Source organism: Vulpes vulpes, chromosome 9 (assembly GCF_048418805.1).
Source record: "Vulpes vulpes isolate BD-2025 chromosome 9, VulVul3, whole genome shotgun sequence".
NCBI lineage: Eukaryota > Metazoa > Chordata > Mammalia > Carnivora > Canidae > Vulpes > Vulpes vulpes.
In genome coordinates, this window is record NC_132788.1 from 82514953 (window position 1) to 82536222 (window position 21270).

The window sequence follows — 21270 nt, forward strand, 5'->3', positions numbered from 1 at the left end:
ACATTAAGCCCCCACTTACCATGAAGTTGTGAAAAGTCTTAGACTTTGGGTACGTCAAAAGCCAGGAGGTCAAATATGATCCAAAGCAACAGAGGATTCACAATAGGTACAGGAGAGTGTTGTGTTAGTAGGTGGGCAGGTTATCATGGACTTCAAAAATGCCATCATCAGACCTGAGATACTTTATAAGGAAACATCTGAGGGCACTGAGTGAATCGAACATTTAGTGGTACTTTAGAAAAGCAGTCAGTCTAGGGGCAGCCCGGGTGGCTCAGCGGTTTAGCGCTGCCTTCAGTCCGGGGCCTGATCTGGAGTCCCAGGATCAAGTCCCACATCAAGCCCCCTACATGGAGCCTGCTTCTCCCTCTGCCTGTCTCTGCCTCTCTCTCTCTCTCTCTCTCTCTCTCTCTCTCTCTCTTCGTTGTCTCTCATGAATAAATAAATAAATAAAATCTTCAAAAGGGAAAAGAAAAGCAGTCTAGAGAGGTAGTTAAGAACACTAGCTCCAAAGACAAAGTTTGAATTGCAGATCTGCCTATTAATGTCCTGGGTGAACTTGAACAAGTTAATTACACTCTGACTCAGTTTCCCTCTCATGAGAAAACCATGGTATCAGCCTTGCTTGAGGATTTGTTACGAGGATTAAATTAGATACTATGTGTATGGTGCTTAGTATAAATAATATCTAGCATGTAGTGTATGGTGCTTAGTACAAATAATATCTGGCACGTAAGAGAATTGCAATTATTATTTTAGTAAAACTAACCGAGATAATGGTTTTAAAGAGGATAAAATAAAAAGGCAGGAAGAACCCTTCCAACATTGCGAATACAAGTTGCCGTGCACCCAGCTAAGGAAAACAGTTTGGTAATTGCCTATAAAACTAAATGTGTGCTTACCGCATGACCCTACAATTGCACTCTTGGGTGTTTATCTCAGAGAAATGAAAACTTAAATTCAATCAGAAACCTGTATGTGAATGTTCATAGCAGCTTTATTTGTAATATCCCCAGACTAAAAACCCAGAAGTCCTTCAATAGATGAACGGTTTACAAAACCAAACTACATCCCTACCACGGAACACTACTCAGCAACAAAAAGGGACCAACAGCATGGACGGGTCCAAAGAATTGTGCTGAGTGAAGAAAACCAACCCCAAAAGGTTACAAGGTTAAACGACAACAAATTAATGATAACCAGGGGTTAGGGACGGGCTCAGTGCAGCTCTAAAGGGGAAGCACATGCGACCTCTGTGGCAATGGAACAGTCCTATATCTTGACTGTGGTGATGGTTACATGAGTCTACACATATGATAATAATGCACAGAAAAATACACAGGCACATCACATACACAACTGAGTGTGTGCCTAACTAGTGAGATCAGAACAAAGTCTACAAATGTTAAATAAAACTCCTAGTTTTATTTTAAGTCATACTACAATTATATAGAATGTACTATTAGGGGAGACCAAGTAAAGGGTACAACAGAACAAACAACGTTTCAAATGTAATGATTTCAGGATGTATAACTCCAAAAGAGTTTTAGACAAAGAGTATACATTCAGTTAAGAATTAATACTACAGAGAATTGGGAGTGAGCCATATTTTACCCTGAAAGAGCTGCCATCTCTTTGGAGGTAGGAACAGCCCCTATCTGTGTATAAAACAGGTGGGATTTTACAGCCCCTCCATACAGTAAATTAGAACGAAGGAGTCTACAAGTAGGAACGAGCATCCTGGAGGCAAGAAAAATAAACCAATTTTGCCCAATCTAAGAAAAAGAATGTGTTGCAAGTATGAGGTAGCTTAGTTCCCAGGATCACTGGGTAGGCTAGATCAGGGATTGGCAAACTATATCCACATCTATATATATTGTCCATGGCTGCTTTCACACTAAAACAGCCAAGTTGAGTAGTTCCAAAAAAGATTGTATGTCCCACAAAGCCTGAAATATTTACTAACAGAAAAAACATGCCAACCTCAGGGCTAGATAACCAAGCACAAGACTCAAGTCAGTTAAGGCAAAGAGGCCCCTCCAACTACCCACTGCTGCCCGTCAACAGGATGTTGTGGCCACTGCCAAGATGGCTTTTCCTCTGTCCCTGCATCTTGGCAATACCAGCTATGGATCCAAAGTCCAAGGGAGACGTATGTAACTGGTGGAATCCAGGTCACATGCCCCCATATTAGCTGCAAGAGAAGCTGGAAACCTGACTGTCAGACAGACTCTGCCTCCAGCACGACTCAGAGCAGACAAGGCCCAAACCCAGAAAGGGGTTTCAGACAGCAGACAGGCAAACACAGAGGATGGAACTGGTATGTGTAGTGTGGACAAAGCCATCAACCACAACCCAACTGGGTAGTTTTTATTTCCTGTGGTTCAACTCAAACACTGGGTTTTCTGCCAATTTGACCAATAAGAGGTGTTAATCGTTGTCAATATTTGCTAAACCTAAGCTCTCGTTTATTTACTTCCATCTTCAGTTTTCCCTTATATCACTTAAAATATATTTTTATCCCTAGCCTAGAAATGCTTTGATTCTTTTTAAATGTTCTTAGTTGGGTAGGAGGAAAGGTAACACCCAAACTCAGGAGTCTGTTCAAGTGTGTGCGTTTATGAAGCTAATTTTAAAAGACAAAGCAAATCAGGAAACCCTAATATTCTAATAAGTCCCTAGCAGCAAATGGGTTCTGTCAATCATGAAGCAACACCTCACTCTCTCGTTGTATTGACTTAAAGACAGATGAGTACCTTGCCTGTTCCAGCAATTTAAAGTTTACCAGTAATGAGAGATAAAAGGAAGAGAAGGTAGTATTTTCAATGATTATCTCATTAAAAATAGCTCCTTTAATTTTATGTGTTTCCATAAATGTTAGATATCATAGAACATATTCCTAGCTTGATGACCTGCATCCAGGATTTCTAACTTAGAGCTCTCTTCCAGTTAACAAAAGCCAAACTATTACCAACTAGGATGGAATTAGAACAACTGATGAAATACTGATGGGCTATGGGGAGGCTAATGTGAGATGTGTATCCTTAGCGTTTAAGCGAAATCTTGCAAGATCCAACTTGAAGTTTCCTTCAAAAATAGAGCATCTCCCCAAATACACCAAAAAAACCCACTGGCCTTTAGAATTACTCATGGATTCCCTTCAACATTTTTTAATACTTCCCAGAGAGGACTCTTAGTTCTACTATCTCCTCACAGACAAAAAACTATGGTTGCTTACTGGCTATCCCATCTTTGCAAATGGAATTTCCACTGGAAGTCGCATCAATTTCAGGGGAAGGTTTCATGAGCTCAAAAAAATAAAACCAAGGCTTGTGGAAGACGATGTCAGAAATCTAGAGCTCAAAAGTGAACTTCGGCACATCTGCCAAAAATGATTTTCCAGGGCTGAACAGAGGCCTGACACAGTAGGTGACACCTCTTTATCAGCTCCAAGAACTCCCAGGGCACGTAATTAGCACCCAATTAGTTATTAATAACTTAATATTCACACATCTGCTGAAACTCTGTAGGTACACAGTATAATTTAAATGTGATTGTGATCACCCTTGTTAGGGTAGGTGCTGTGTACATAATGGATTGAATTCTACAGAGCCTGATGAGAGGAAAAACTAGAAGCCTCATCTGCTCCTTTCTGTGGGGTGTAAATAAATTCAAACCAAAGGGTAGCGCAGTTGATCTAGAAGAGTTAAATGAACTGTTATACAATTAAACTGACCGTGTAACAAGCATTAGCTAACTGCCTACTATATGCAATCGCTGTGCTGGATGAGATGCCTTAAAATGCTTCTTAAAAAGCTAGCATATCAGTAATTATTATTTATAAAGCCATTATTACACACTAGGCACTGCTCTAATCACTGTAAACATATATATTACTTCATTTTTATTTTATTGACTCCTCACAGCCAACCTGTGAGGTAGGTTCTACTACTGTCCACCATTTTACAAATGCGGAAATGGGAGGCACAAATTCACATCTGAAAAAGATCACAAAACTACACGTGGCACAGCTATGATGCAAACTCGGTCCTGTCTGCATTACAGAGCCTTTGCTTTTAACCACTAAACTAGAGTTAATCACTCACTTTTCTCCAAGGCCTGTGCAAAAAGACCTCCCCATCAGGAGGAGGACAGGAGACTAAGCAAGGGTCCTGAGCACTTCTGTTCACAGAAGGCCAAAGTAGAGCTCTTGTTTTCATCCTAAGCACTGTCAAATTAGATGAGCGACTCCTATTTCTGTTATCTAGAGGCACAAAAAGACCTAAGCTACCACTCCCCATTAACCCACCTCCAAAACCAAACAATTCAGTCTTTAGTTACCAAAGTCCCTGCATCCAGAGAAAAGAAACGGACAAGCTCCAGTGTGGAATTTGGAAACACAGTGGATTTCAAGGAAGGTCCAGTCTCTCACTGCCAGGGTGAAAAAAGAGAAATGAGAGGTGACCTCTGATCACAAAATACGTTTCTACGAGGTCTCTGTACCACCTTAGCATCTGGCCGCACCCAAATGACCCAACCCAAAGCATTTTAAAACACTAGCGGGGTCAGTGTTATGTTCTTCTCCCAAATCTGTCTGGAACACTGATGCTGCAAAGTCATCTGGTAGCTCCTGCAATGCTCCATGCTTACCAAGGAAATTTCCCCTTCAGACTAATAAATGTCAAAGCATAGGGCGGGCCTCATTGTTTTTAGCTTGATGAAATGCTGAATATTCATTTTATTTTACAGTCATTACAAGGCTCCACCTAAGTAATAAAGATTATATCTTCTTTCCAAGCTCCAATGAGAATATGGCACCTTTCAAAGATGTAGGGAACAACAGGCAATTGTGTGGACATTTGTGAACATCTCGACAAGTTTATGAAACAGGAAGGATATTGAAAAGATGAGGCTTACCATTCTGAAAGAAAGCGAAGAACATTTCACAAGCACAGTGTGCAAGCAAAAGCTATCCAATACACGAGGGACAAATACGCCTTAGATTTCCGAGGAATTTATTTTAGGAAAGTAGGCCAAGTGTTGGGATTTAGTTAGAGGGATTTTCATCACAGCACTCATTATAATATCCAAAATTATAAGCACCATTTATTTAACAATAAGGAACAGTTAAATAAAATCATGGTGTAAGCATTAAACATTTCTCCATGATCAATTCTAAAGGTTTTAGAAGAGTAACGGCCTAGAACACGCAAAATAAACAGTTCAATGAAGAGGGCAGATTACAACAGAATACAATTTTCATCAAAAAAAGAAATCTAAGACAAATATATACACAAATACACCAAGGTATTCAAGTTAACTAACGCAAAAGCATATTTATTTTATCCATGTTTATTACAATGAACATATGTAGCTTTTATATTAGGAAAAGCTTTTTTTGGAGATAACTTACCCTATCTCCTGTTTTTATTTCTAAACCCGGAAAATTTCCAATAAACACAAATATAAATGGAAGCTTCACTCCCATATATTCAGTCCCCAGCCTCACAGGATTATGAACCCAAGGCCAATATTTTTCCATGATGCCTACCTAAATTCCCTCCTTGCATATTACCTGAAACCATAAATACTTTTTAAATAAAGGCTCATGGTGCCGATAGTGCTCTCGCAATGATTGGTGAATGTTCCGATAACCCGCCAGACTTTCTGCAGGAAGTGTGGTAAGCACCAACCCCACAAAGTGACACAGTACAAGAAAGGCAAAGATTCTCTTTACGCCCAGGGAAGGCGGCATTATGACCGGAAGCAGAGTGGCTATGGTGGACAGACTAAGCCGATCTTCCAGAAAAAGGCTAAAACTACAAAGAAGATTGTGCTGAGGCTTGAATGTGTTGAGCCCAACTGCAGATCTAAGAGAATGCTGGCTATTAAGCAATGCAAGCATTTTGAACTGGGCGGAGATAAGAAGAGAAAGGGCCAAGTGATCCAGTTCTAAACTTCATATTTTGTTATGAAGACAATAAAATCTTGATGTTATGTTCCATAAATAAATAAATAAATAAATAAATAAATAAAGGCTAATTTTTTAAAAAAAATTCATAAAATTGGAGTGCCTGAGTGGCTCAGTCAAACCTCTAACTCTTCATCTCAGCTCAGGCCTTGATCTCAGGACTCGAGTTCAAGTTGTATGTCGGGCCCCTCACTGGGCATGGAGCCTACTTAAAAAAAAAAAAAAAAAAAAAAAACCATAACACCATCATCATCCCAAAACAACTTTAAAATATTCTCCTAATATACTACCATTTCCAATCCATGTTATAATTTCCAAGTGCCTAGTTTGGACTAATTAATTCATTTGAATCAGGATCCAGATCAGGTCCATACAGAACTTGACCAGTAGGTCTTTTAAAATCTTTAATCTATAGGTTTTCCTCTTCATCTCTCTTTATTTCCCCCTTGCAATTTACTCATTAAATAATCCAGATCTGAGGCATCTGGTTGATGAAGTCAGTTAAGCATCCAACTCTTGGTTTCGCCTCAGGTTGTGATCCCAGGATTTTGACATCAAGCTCCACCACAGGGCTCCACACTGCTTGGAGTCAGCTTGAGATTCTTTCTCTCTCTCTCTGCCCCTCCCACCAAAATAAATAAATAAATAAATAAATAAATCAATCTCCTTTTTTTTTTTTTTTTAAATCCAAATCTTTGGTCAGTCTAGAATTTGCCTTCTGTATTCCTATGGTACCCTTTATGATGTTTTTAATTCCTCCAGAATTCCCTTAGGTTGGTACACTTGAATAGATTCACATGTGGTTTTTGTTTTGATTTGGGGGGTTTTGTGGGTGGGGGTAAGAGGTAGATGGGGCAGGGAATTATAAGACTGTTTATTTTCTAAGATGTAATGGGTCTACCACCAGAAGCTCATAAAATTTGGGGGTTTTTTTGTAATATGATTAAGTGTTGATGCCCATGCCTAGATTTGGCAATCCATTAGTGGCTGCAAAATGGCAATCCTCCATTTCCACCACTTTGTCTCCATTGTTAGCTACAGTGATTTCATAAAGGAAAATCTCCCACTCATCTACTACCTGGTTACTCAGTATCAAAAGCTATTCTTAATTTTTAAAAAACATACATACTCATAGACCTAAGCTTCCACTACATATAGAATAATCAGAAGCCATAGCACAAGCCTCCTTTCTCCTTTTCAGCCAGATGTGGAGTTCAAACATTATCCCAGGTCAGCAGGGGCACACTTGGTACAAAGTGCAGCAGAGCCATCGCAGAGGAGTCTGCTGAGGGCTCAGGCCTCCCTTTTCTCAGCAGTGCCCTTGGCACAGGCACACCTGTCCTGGGGGCGATGGGCCACCTCTCTGCGTGCCCAGGTGGCCCAGCACTCGGAACTCCTCGGTTGCATTCCTGGCACCACCAGAGGTTCCTAGGCTGCCCCCAGCCCCGAAGCAGGCATCAGAGAACAGAACGAAGACTCCCCCGGCGGCTGGCCAAGGCAAGTCCTCACACGAGGCATTAAAGCAGAAAGAACTGACAAACTGTACACGAGAAAAATGGAATCAACAGTCTGAACTCAATTTAACGATGGCTTTACAAATTGGAAGGCTGACGGCCCAAGGCAGGGAAAGGCAACACAGCACAGCACGGGGTCAGGATCTGTGGCTAGTGGGCAAGCTCTGCGGCTGTGAGAAACGGCCAGAAGAGCAGATTTAATAACTCAGGGTTGGCACGTGGGCTTGTGCCTGGGCCTTTGATTTTTATAAACTAACAATCCAGGCGAGTAGGGAGCGTGAAAACAAGTCCGCAGGTAAGCCCTGCAAGAGGCCCGCTGGTCACTGGGCCAGATTTCCCTCCGGGGCTTCCAGATGGGGAGGCTGGGCATGACCTCGTTACTGCCAACAAGGTCTCCTCAGAAGGCATTCATTAGTTAAATGTACACCAGCCCACAGGAAAGAGACCTGGGCCATTAAATATAAATGCAAAGCAAAATGAGACCCATCCATCCTAAATCTCAGATCTTTACAGCAAGAAAGGTTTACTTCCAGCTTTTAATTTTTCTAAAAGTCATAAGCACTGAAATCACGGTTCATGACCATGCATCTAGATTTGGGCCCCACCCCTCCCCAAACCAAACAAAGAAATTACTTTCGATTCTTAATCCCTGTCAGATTTCATAAGGCATCTGTTAACACTCCTAAACCTGGATTAAATTTCTCTAAGAACTAAGGGTCCATCTTCTAAACAGAACCTTGAGCCCATCTGCAGCAGGACAAAACACAGAAGCTGGTAAGCCTTAAATGAATTGGAATCACTTGCCTAAATGAGAGTCAGAACTAAGTCAGTGATTTTTTCCTTTAAAAATGCATTAATAAAGAAAGCAAGGAGAAATAAACATTTATAAAATTTCTCTCCCCCAGATTAATAAAAATAATCACTGCCTAACAAAGTACTCACACAATAGCTGCAGTCCACAGGATAACCATGCGTTGTGGCTTCTGGCTCTCCTGCGGTTTCCATTTTGTCCCAGTTAAATAAATGCCCATTGACACAAGGGTTTTCAGCTGTTTCTGTTCACTGCTGTAGCCCCAATGCCAAGAACAATGCTTTATGATAGGTGTTCTATATATATTTGAAGGAGGGAGGAAGGGAGACAAGAAAGAAAAGAGAAAGGAATTCCATGCATTTCAGTGGAACCAAGTACTTCAGAGCTAACAGGGTACTTCAAGGAGAAGACCAAATAGTTAAGCTTCAGATTCTTCTCGGTAACCATGCTTCTAATTGCATATAATCAGAAAACAACCTGCTTGGATCCCCTCCAGCCAAAGCTGGCAGAGCTCTCCCCTGATTTTCCCACATCTCCATGCTAAGCTCTTCAGAAACTCCCAAACATTGAGAGACACAATACAATCCATCAACCCTCTCCTCTGATCTGCAAAGACCTTCCCACTTATAGCAGCAAGGGAAAAGAAACTCCAAAGACTAGGGCCCTGTTTATTTCAGATCCATTATATTCTGAAAGTGAACTAAGAAGAAACCAAACAAGATATGAAATATCCAAAAGCAAATGGACCTTGAAAAAAAAATCACTGCATTGCCTTTAATGTTTGTGTTTGTTAGACTTCCTTTCCTTAAAACCTGAAAGCCCATTGTGAAGGATGAATAAAGAGGCAGGTTATATAACCACAGGAATATAAACAGGTAACTTCTCCCCCAAGGCTCATTTATCTCACCTGTTAAATGGGATGATAATAGTCGCTCCCTCGGGAATTTCTATGGGAATTAAACATGGTAATGTTTAATTGCCAAGAGTACTTGGCACAAGCTTGACCTTTCACATATGTTCTACAAGTCGTACTCATGAGGAGGAAGAGAATGATGAAGAGGAAGAGGAGGATGACAATGGTGACAATCATGCTGATGACAATCAACATCTACCAAACAATGGAGAGAAACCCCATTTTGGTGTTGGAAATAGCCATATCATATACCCCTGGTTCTATGCTGAGCTCTTCACAGGATAGCTTTCATTTTGGGGAAATGACAAGATATTAATGGCTGTCCCTTGCCCACCAACCACATCAGCTTCATTTCCTCTCCTATGACTACTATGAATTTTCCTGTTCACATAGAGCACTCAACCAGAAACGAGGCTGTCAATTGTAGACGATGGGCAGGATTCTCTGAGAACAGGGAGAGTGAGGAAAAGGTCTGTATGGCTAGTGGGTGGTGAGAGTTCAAAGCAGAACTCACGGAGAGTCTCCAGTGGAATGCAAACCCAATTAAGGACAGACCTAGCAGCTGTAATGCTTTGAAGGGTATACCCCCCATGCCTAACCAGTCCCTAGTACGTGCCAAGTTTTTACTGAACAAAAAACAGAAGGATGCAACAGAAGACCAATACATCACTTCATTCCCTGGAAAGCAAGCAGGCAGCTCTTGCTGAGCATCCAACATTCTGCATTTATGTCTTGTCAGCTAGAAGAAATCTACAGCTTTAGGCTACAGTAGCTGTGACCCCTGACCACCTCCCCCCCCCAAATAATTCAGTCTATGTCCTTATGTCCAGAATTTATGAATATTACCTTATATGATCAAAAAGTAAATACTACCTTACAAGCAGAATATGTGATTAAGTTAAGGATTCTGGCAGGAGATATTAATCCTAGATGATCCAGATGAGTCCTAAATCCAAAGACAAGTGTCCTTACCAGAGCGAGACCATGGGGAGATTTGGCAGGAGGAAGAGGTGGAGGCAGTTGAAGCACACAGAGATGGAGTCACAAGTCCAGGTATATCAACAGCCACAGGAAGGAAAAAGAGGTAAAGAATAGATTCTCCTTCTAAGTTTTTAATTTTGGGAGCCCTGGGAAGCTAGTATAGTTTCCTCACTCACAGGTAAGTACCCGCCCAGGTAACACACTCAAGTCATCAATCCTTCTCAAGTGGTCTGAAAGCCACATATAGAAACAGGCAGGGACCAGTAAGAAGCCATGTCAGCAAGTGACAAAGCAATAGTGCAGTTCAAAGCAGTCGGGGCAAGGCACAAATGCAAGGACAGTAGAGCACAAATATCAGGTATTTAAGAAAAACATGGATGTCAGCTCTAAATAAGATGGCCTAATATTTGAAGTTAATAAGTCAAACATAGATTTAAGTAATATATACATATACATACATAATCTTTTTAAAATTACCTGCAATATTGCAAGCAAACAAAATCTCTGAAGATGACCTCATATGGTCTGATCTAGAACTTCTTGAATCTGCCAACTACATGCCCCTAGAAACCAAAAGAGATCCTCACTTCCTACCAGTGAGTTCATCTCTGGGGCAAGGTTTCTCAAAATGAAGTAGGAAGAATACTACAGTCTTCTCAAAAGTCCACAAACTCAAGATTTTTTTTTATCTCTATGATAAACTAAAAATAAAATATTCGCATTTATGAACACCAAACCCAGGAAGAACCCTGACAACTGGCAGTCAAAATGCACATTCAAGCAACAAAGAAATCTTAAGGACCTTGTTCTTGTGGGGCTCAGATAAATTCACAGGGTCTTGCAAGATGTTTCTCCCTTTGATAAGAGGTCTAAACATAATTTTGAGAATCATTGCTCTACAGTACAGTCCTGACTTTTTGCTCAACATAACAGAAAAAAACAAAACTACACACAAATATTGACTTAAATATCCTTCATCTTGAATTCAGAAAACACCAGTTATCAGTTCTACGATAACATCTGAAGAGAATTAGCAATTAGATGCCTCTTTTCCCTGAGCCTTTTCGGTTTTTCTAAGGCCTCAAAGGGTGAGGCTACATGAGTATCTGCAAATGATAACTTGGTACCATATTCTGAAAACAGCGGCTGGGGTCCCTGGCTAGCTCAGTTGGTGGAGCACTTAACTCTCGATCTTGGGGTTGTGAGTTGGAGCCCCCACGTTGGGTGCAGAGCTAACTTACAAATAAAATCCTAGGAGAAAATAACAGCTGAAAGTCTGACAAATGTGAGGGCAACAAACACCCTTTTAAAAAAGCAAAGCAGACACGTTTTCTTTAAATGATGTCCTTAGAATTCCACAAGACTGAGTCACAGCTCCAAGTGATAAACTGAAATCCGATTATGATGCAGCGATAACACACAGTTCTCTCGAGAGATTATTCCAGTCTGAATGAATAATAATTCACAGACCTGAATGGGAAGATGGATATCCTCACTTATCACCATCACGAGGTAGGCAGATCCTCAAAGGGCAGGGCTATGCTCCTGGGCAGTTGTCTCTAGATGGTGACCCGCCGCCTTTCGAGAGGTGATTGACATCTTTGTGGCGTGTGGCCAACAATGATAAACTCACACTCAAAGATGTTGAGGAGGAGGCAGTGCAGAACCTGGTCAACTACTACAGCATCTAAAGTTCCACGGGTGTGAGCTCCGATATCACCAACAGTTTCATTTCCTTCAGAAACGGAAACAGGCAACAGGCTCCAAAGGAACAGGAGACATTCTAGCTGATACGTGTAGCTCTAGCTTTGGCATTGAGAAAGTCACAGAAAATTCTCTGGCTCCCATTTTCTTTTTTTTTTTTTAAGATTTTATTTATTTACTCATGAGAGACAGAGAGAGAGAGACAGAGAGACAGAGAGACACAGGCAGAGGGAGAAGCAGGCTGCATGCGGGGAGCTCAACATGGGACTCGATCCTGGGTCCCTAGGATCAGGCCCTGGGCTGAAGTTGGCGCTGAACCGCTGAGCCACCCGGGCTGCCCATCTGGCTCCCATTTTCTTCATGAAATACCCCCCGTCACCAGGGAGCCTGGCAAGCAATGAGTACTCTGCACCGACTCCTTCATTCGGCCCTCTCAACAACCTCGGGAAGTAAATGCTACTGTAATCCTCATTTTCCGGATGAGAAATTGACCAAGCTTCCAGTAACTTGCCCAAGGTCATTCTGGTAATAAATGATGCAAAAGTCAGGATCCAAATTCTGGGCTGAGCTGGAACATGAAACAATTAACTAACCTAACTAGAGATAAGAAAATGACAGAGATAATCCTGTAATACCAGAACACCTTGGTGCTGGCAGAGGTTTAAAAACAAGTTGCTTTTTTTTTTTTAAGATTTTGTTTATTTATTCATGACAGACACACAGAGAGAGGCAGAATCATAGGCAGAGGGAGAAGCAGGCTCCCTGCAGGGAGCCCGATGCAAGACTCGAACCCAGGACCTCAGGATTATGACCTGAGCCAAAGGTAGATGCTCAACCACTGAGCCACCCAAGCTTCCCCCTCAAAAAAGTTTTTATAACTTAAAATATTTCATACTAACATAAAGGTGTATTAGATGCCAAACTGTACACAGTTTGGAAGGAGGTGGCCCTGCCTCCTGCACCTTCACAAGCCATGTGTCAGAGAACCCACTCCATACTGAACAGGATTTTGATCTATGATTTCAGTGAAGCCAGAGAGTGGAGATGTAATCAGCTAGCACCGGGCACGAGGTTGGAGTGAACAGACCACTCAATTGATCAAAAAACCCAAATTTCAAACATCCAACAAAGTGGAACCAGACTGAATAAAACCCACAATACGAGATGTTACCATGTAAAATATTAGACTCAGATGAATCTACAAGTAAATACAATGCAGAATCAGGGTGAAACCAGACTGTTCGTCAAAAATAAGGAGAACAAACATTTAAACCAGCATTAACTCATACTAGGCAAAAAATGGAAACTACTCAAATGTCCAGCAAGTGATGAATGCATCCACATAATGTGGTATATTCATAAGGGGACTATTATTTGTCCATAATAATGAATAAGGTTCTGATACATACAAGATGAGTGAACCTTGAAAGCATTATGCTAAGTGAAAGAAACCAGTCACAAAAGGCCACATGTTGTAGGATTTCATTTTTATGAAGTATCCAGAACAGACAAGCTTATAAAAAGAGTAAGCAGATTAGTAATGCCTGGGGGAGGGGGAGGGGGTGTTGAGGGAAAATTGAGACAACAATAACAACAACAACAAAACATCTGAAACATTTAGTTGTCTATATGTTTAAACAGAGATAGCAAGGGTGTCTGTATGGCTCAGTCCACTAAGCATCTGACTCTTGATTTCAGCTTAGGTCATGATCTCAGGGTCATGAGATCAAGCCCCACATCAGGCTTTGTGCTCAGTGGGCAGTCTACTTGAGATTCTCTCTCTCTCTCTCTCTCTCTCTCTCTCTCTCTCTCTCTCTCCCTTTGCCCCTACCCTGCCCCCGTGCGTGCGTGCATGCACTCTCTTTAAAAAAATAAATAAATCTTTAAAAAAATAAGCAGAGATAGAAATACAGATATCCCCGTGCTTTTCAGAATTTCGCCTTACATCACTTTGCTTTCAAGAAAGACCTGCATTCATACCTATTTTCACTAACCAAAGAAATCGGAAGAGGATTTTTGCTTTTACAGAAAAAAAGTGAAAAGCGAAAACAGTGTTCCAGGTCTGTTCTGCAGGAAGCCTTTACAAAGGCTGCAGGCACCCTGAGCAGTGGGTGTGGCCCCACCAAGCTCCTTCCTGAACTATACTCAGCATCTCAGCATCAGGCCACCATGGCTTTGAACTGTGTCTATGAGCATCTGTGCTTTATCTCGACTTATTCTGTGCATCCATTAGCAAGATATGTCCTGAGGTATCAGAGAAGCCTAGGAGAGGTTATTTCTTGGGTCTGGGAATGCTCAAATTTTTTTTCATATAAATTAATGGTAATTGCTTCTTGGCTTTATGCCATGTCAGCTTACAAAAGATTCCTATGAAAGAAACACTCTGCTTTGGGATAGCAGAACAATCCTGCATACTATAATTCTAGGAAAACAATCTGACCTATAGATTGGCGCAAAATAAGTTAGAATAATGAAAAAGTTGGCCAACATGAAGTAGTAAGCTCTTCAGTGCTGGAAGCATTCAAGCAGAGACCATCTGACTTTTTGGGTCAATAATACAACCAAACGGATTTATTTCACTTATGGGCTGAAAGCTTCAAAAAGTTATCTCTAAGACACTAAAACTCTAGTATTTGTCATAGATAACACTTAAGTAACTGAAGAATTAGTCACTGAATTAGGATATGGTTGAGAGCACAAAATGTGGTGGTAGGCTGCCTGCAATCAAATCCATTCTCTACCATTTCATTATATGGCCTTAGGGAGGCAATCAGCACAAGATTCAGCTTTTGATTTTGTATAATGGAGTTAATAATAATAACATAAATCAATACTTTATAGACAAATTGGTAAGAATTCAACAGCAAAATTATGAGGCCCTTCTCATAGGATCTCATTGAATTTTTAGCCATCTGAATCAAAGCCACAGCATCTCAGCATTTTTAGTGACACTACATGGACTATAATATAAAAACATCCAACTAAAACTAAAATACCATCCAATAACACTCGATCCAAAGGAGCAGGACCCTCTGCTAAAAAGAGATCCCAGCATATATCCCAGCATATATGTTGTTTTCCAGTAAATATCCAAAAAGTTCTAAGAAACATTAGTGCTACTTTAATATCTTAATGAAGGTATGGTATAATATTGGACGGTAAGACTCTCCAAACAAAAAGCGACTATGCTTCAAACTACTGAACTTGCTAAACGAACACAATATGATTTTATGGATATCCTACCTCACCCTTCACTCTCATATTTGACAGCTTGTTTTTTTCACCAACTCACTTGGCTGGATATTATTTTAACTTCAAGAATAGAACTCCCATGCCACCAAATCATGCTTGTAATATGGCTATTTGACAGGCCCCAACCGGTACAAGTTAAGTCTTTATTACATACTCAGGAAGTCCATATGTGTATTTTACAAGGTCTCAGCTCTTCTTCGAACCTTGTCTATTATAAATACAGGCTTTAGATATATTCTCACTTTGAGATCACTTACACCGTTGACTATTTGCAGGGCAAACGAATGCAATCAAACACTAAAGCTTCAAGATTAGAGAACTGCCAAGGTCTGAACTATATCAACAGCTCGAAATCAGTTCATTCAACATTGCTTTGACAGTATTACACCCGCAAAACAAACATGGCAACGGTGTACATGGCAGGTATGGCATCACGTTCCAGCAATTTGTGCCTGGGACTTAACAGGGAAACATCCTGTCAGGAGTGTTGTTCCAAGAAAACAAGCCCAGGCATACTTCTCAGACAGTTCACCCTGCAACAAACGCTGCCCCAGGCAGTTCGGGAGCTCACAGGATTTGGAAAGGGGCTGGGGGGTGGGGGAGACTCCCAGACCTCTGCTGTGTGGGGGTGAAGAAAAAAATTTTGGTCTTGCAATCTGTGCTTTAAAAAGAAAAATGCTAGTCTACAAGTCCGCTTTACCACAGAAAAATCATTTGTCAAAACCCTATACATCCTTTCACAGTAAAAACACTCGACATACAAGGAAGAAAAAGAACTTCCTCAATCTTATTAAGGGCATCGATGAAAATCCCAAAGCTATTACAATCAATGGTAAAAGACTATGCTTTTCCACTATGATCAAGAAAAGCGTGAGGGTTTCTGCTCTCACCACTTCTTTTCTGGGAATCCCGTCTATTCACATCTACACTGGAGGTTCTAACCAGCACAATTAAGCAAGAAAAAGAAATAAAAGGATTTGAAAAGAAAAGGCAAAACTATCTCTATTTGCAAATGTCCCGATCTTACATACAGAAAATTCTAAGGAATCCACCAAAAAAAACTATCAGAGCTAATAATTCGACAAAGTTGAAGTTCAGCAAGGTTGCATGATACAAAATGAATATACAAAAAGCAATCATATTTCTATACATTAGTAATGAGCAATCCAAAAATGCAATTAAAATGTGTGTGTTGCATCAGCCTTGTCCCAAGAAAACTCCAGATTTCCAACCTACATGCTAGAAATTATAGTCATTCCAATGATGTTCATTTCCAGCTCTTGGAAGAATCTCAATCACACCTTAAACACTTAAAAGACTCATTTGTTCACTTCATATATACTTATCAGGTGCCTCCTATATCCCAGGCACTAGGGAAATAGCAGAAAACAAAGAAAATTCCCTACTGCCTCCCCCCATGAAACTCACATTGTACTTGGGAATACAAGACAACAGATGAACAGAAGATATTGTAACTTCTGATAGTGGTAACAACCATCATATCAGAGATCACACAGAGAGATGGAGGCTGATGGGAAGGTGGCATGCGCCTTAGATGCAGAGGTCAAGGAAGTCTGAGGAGGTAATAACCTAACAATGAGCCAAATCAAGAAAGGGCATTGAAGTGAGGGGTTGGTTTCTGTGTGGGGTTTTTTTTCTTAATATTTATTTACTTGTTTATGTGATCTCTATTCCCAACATGGGACTCGAACTCATGACCCCCAGATCAAGACTCATATGCTCTTCTGACTGAGCCAGCCAGGCACCCTGATTTCTGTGTAGTTACCACACAACTACAGAAGCATGCCTAAGAATTCTGGGATGAAAACAAGCTTGGTGTGTTCTTGAAACACCCAGTGTGCAGGACAAGCAAGGTGGCTTGTCCAAGGCCAGTCCCTGCAGGGGAATACAGTGCTCAGATCATATGGGACCTTGTAGGCTATGGTCCAGAGTGAAAGCTTTACCCTAATATGTGCTGGGAATCCACTGGGCAGGGACAGGAGGAGGAATGAAGGGAAGTGATAATGAGGTGATTGCTCTGTTTCTTTGTGGAATAAATGGTCAGAAACGCTGAACTCAAATACATGGTTGCATCACTTGACGTATGACCCTGGGTAGATCACCCTACCTCTCTGAGCCAAAACCTACTATAGGTCAACTGCCTCCCAGATGATGTATTTGAAAGCTCTTTGCAAACTGAAATTTGCTGCTGAATGTATGGCAAAATTATCATCCTCCTTACTGATGCCTTCCCTAACCTCCTAAAACAGAAGTAATTCCTTTCTCTAGAAACAAGGAACACTTTTATCAGTCTACCTCCTTTAATACGTATCACTTTCTATTCAGTATTATAAGCATTATCTGTGTATCTTATCACTTCTCCTACACATGAGACTCAAATCTCACCTCTGCAGAATTGAGGACTCTCTATTTACTGGCTTCCAATGTCTTGGCTGGGAGCCAAGACCCCCAGCCAAGACCACAATCAGAGTATCTACATCATTTTATTGCAACTGGTTATCTACATATCCATCTTTGTCACTAGACTACAAATTCTTTTGAAAAGAGGTTACATACCTTGTTCATATCTATACTTCCAGGGCCTGCATCACGGAAAGAGAGGAAGCCTTTCATGTGTTTGCAATTTCCCTTTGCCCTACTGATCAAGAGTCTCAACATGTGAGTAAAATAAACACCCTTACAGAAATCAAACTATTCACAAAAACAAAGGGCTTGAGAACTTTGGCAACATGTATTTGTATATAACAAATGTAATCTTTAGAAAATAATATACTCATATAACAAACCTGGGTGGAACTTTACATCAGGCATAAAGTTGCTAACCATGTTTTCTTTTAACTGTGCAATTTCAAGGCAGTAAAACTTTACCTCTTAGCTTGAATTTCTCAACCTAGTAACAATTCTTGTCTCCCGAAGAGTCTCAAGATTTGAATTTTCCTTTTTACTGAATTTATTTGACAAATAATGTGTAAATTTTAGGTGTATAACTTGTTAATTTTTTCATTTATATAATGTAATATGATTGCCATTGTAGTGGTAATTAACACCTCTACAACATTATTTAATTCTTCTTTTAGTGACTGGAATAATTAAGTTCTATTCTCCTAGCAAGTTTGTTAATTATAATGTAGTATTGTCTATATTCACTATGGTGTGCATTAGATCTCTAGGGCTTCTTTACTACGCAGTGTACATTTATACAAACATCTGCCCTACCCCTCTATGCTCCCCCTCATGCTCTACTAGCCACCATTTTACTCTGTTTTTATGAGTTTGGCTTATTTAAATTTTTTATACTACAGTGCTCAGTCCATTAAGCATCTGCCTTCATCTCAGGTCATGCATGATCCCAGGGCCTGGGGATGGAGCCCCATATAGGGCTTCTTGCTCAGCGGAAAGCCTGCTTCTCCCTCTGCCCTGCCCCCACTGCTCCTGTGGACAAACGTGGCAAGTGGGCTCTCTCTCTCTCTCTCTCTCCTGCCCTTGCAAATAAATAAATGTTCTTAAATAAATAAATTTTTATAACACATAATGTGAAATTATTTTATTGAAGAACACCAATGAATTAGTTTGATTAAATGTAGGCCCAGACAAGTATTTTAAATCCAATGGTTTCTATAAAATGCTTAAAATCCAAGTCTAATTCCTATTGTGTGCTATCCACTTTACCTAAATAATGCAAATTAAAATTAGTTTCTGTATTTTGATAAACACATAAAAGTACCTAAAAACTCAAAGCAGAAGACACTGAAATCTGAAGTTCTTTTTCTCAGAGTTAAGTCTGCCTTTCTATTTTCTCCTCCATTCCAAAGAACTGGTTACAAGGGGAAGACAAAAACCCATAGTAGATTTCTGTAAGCTCTTCTGATCCTCTGTTCTGTGCGGGAATCTGTTTCATACCTGAGATTTCTTGTTTATCCCTCTTTCTACTGAAAACTGATCAGCAACTTGTTCTGAGGGATAAACAGCAATCTAGAATAAGCTCCTCTTTTAACATGTTTTTAGGTCAGCTGACAGATGAGCAGTTCTCAAAGTGTGGTCAAGGCCAGCAGCATCAATACCCTCAGTAACCTTGTTAGAAATGCAAATACCATCAGAGACCTACTGAATCAGGACCTCTGCCAAGCAGGGCTCAGCAATCGTGTTTTAAGTCCTGGATGATTCTAATGATTCTGATGAGTAGAGTCTGAGAACTACCATGCTATGCAGATTTAAAACTAGCTTCTCCATAGAACTTATAGACTTTAAGGAAAATAATTGTGAAAACATTTTTTTCAGTGAAGCCATATGCAAGATACAAGGGCCACATAAGGGGGCAAAGAATCTGTTTTCCTGAGATCAGGAAAGGCTTCACAGAATAAGCTACACTTCAATTAAAACATGAGTAGGAGTTTAAAAAAATGCAACAAGCATTCTAGGTAGAAAGAACTAGAATTGGAAGATTTGAAACTACACCATAATCAGGCACAGAGTCTATGGCGGTTGATGTTTTGTAACTTCTATAGAATCCTTTGCTCTTGGTCTGGTTTGTAGAACTTCATGGTTAAGTCTCCATCAATTTTGAAGGATACACAGAAATGTCTAGAAAACAAAGCAGGGAAGCCAGGATCTATAAGACAGCAATGTAATATCACAGTTAAAAGTCTGAATCAGAGAAAAGAGTTGGCACAAATGTTCACTTTTGAGTACTTTGTTCTTTTTTTTTTTTTTTTGAGTACTTTGTTCTTAATACTTATGTATAAAGATTTCTGTGTCCACAGACAAGTTCGTAAGGGGAGGTAATAGTACCCACGCTATAAAGGCTACTACAAATCAGGAGGAGTACCTGGGATAAAGAATTTGGAAATTTTTACATTCTACATATAAGTGATATCATGTAAGGGTGCCCATGTGGCTCAATCAGTTAGGGGTCTGACTCTTGATTTCCACTCAGGTCATGATCTCAGGGTCATAGGATCGAGCCCTGTATCGGGTTCTATGCTGGGTATGGATGGAGCCTGATTAAAATTCTCCCTAAATAAATTAACAAATAAATAATATAGTACTGGGGTTTTTTTCTCTGATGTATCTCATTTAGCCTAATGTGCTCAGTGCCCATCCACATTGTTGCAAATGGTCCTCCTCCCTCCTTGAGATACATCTTCTAAGGATTTGACAATTATTATACTACTTTAGGGAAAGTACACGAATGCTTCTTTCTAACCCGGTTGTCAAAGAAACTTGAGATAATAAATATTTTGAACCATATGAAACCACAAACCCGGCAAAGCATGTCAACTGAACTAGAGAATTCCATCAGCTGAGCCAGTCTTTAAAAAGATCCCCAAAGAGCTCTCCAGAGAAAGGCAGTTAACTTTTTCTCCTGACTGGGTTGGACAACAGAACAAATTATCTCTGACTTAGGGAAAACTTGCTATTTATAGTAAAGCATGGAAGGCTCCGGTATTATTCACCAGGTATTTCACCTGGCTTCAGATCTCGAACTCAGAAGAAAAATGTAAACATGTCATTTCTGTGTGGCTCTCCTACTCACATAAAAAGGCAGAAAAGCAGAATAGTGGAATTTGTTCATGTAAAGTGAGTTAGCTCAAGGAAACTACTTCAGGACGAAGATCATGCCAACCTCTTCATCTCAAAATGTTGCTCTGGCCAACAACTTCATAAAAAAGGTCCAGAATAAGGTCCAGGAAGCAAGCCTACAGTTCTCCCTCCGTCATTTTACTTCCCACCAATAAGATCATCCATTTAAAACACACAGCTAGCTGACCAATTCCCACTGCCCCGGGGCCAAGAAATACCACTTAAATGTAAGTCTCAGTCATCGGTCCCTACTCAGCATCGTTGGGCACCTTACCGCAGCCTGAGTAACCTCGCCAATCCTATGATTTACTGTCCATTACTTGCAATGGCTGCTCTCCATCCACCTCCTCACTGTTTTCCAAAGCTTTGCTCCTGGCATGGTGCTCCTCAGCAGCCCGACGGAACAGCTCCTGGAGGGAAAAGGAGCCCAGAGCCAAAGACGAGCAAGCTCCCAACACCTGGTTCATCTGGAGAGCCTCCAGATCATGGGAGATCCACCATTTATTATTACTTCACAAGTTCCACG

At 40.5% G+C, this 21270-nt stretch overlaps 2 protein-coding genes across 6 annotated transcripts in view; one reads left to right on the forward strand and one right to left on the reverse strand.

Annotated features, from left to right (window-relative positions):
- Window positions 1–21270, reverse strand: part of PTPRG (protein tyrosine phosphatase receptor type G) — a 701447-nt gene that overhangs the window by 619848 nt on the left and 60329 nt on the right. The window lies entirely within an intron of this gene.
- Window positions 5633–5994, forward strand: LOC140593793 (ribosomal protein eL42-like; the record flags this gene model as incomplete). The annotated part of the gene is made up of 1 exon (XM_072718873.1): window positions 5633–5994. A coding segment is annotated over one exon (321 nt), but the record flags the coding sequence as incomplete, so codon positions are not given.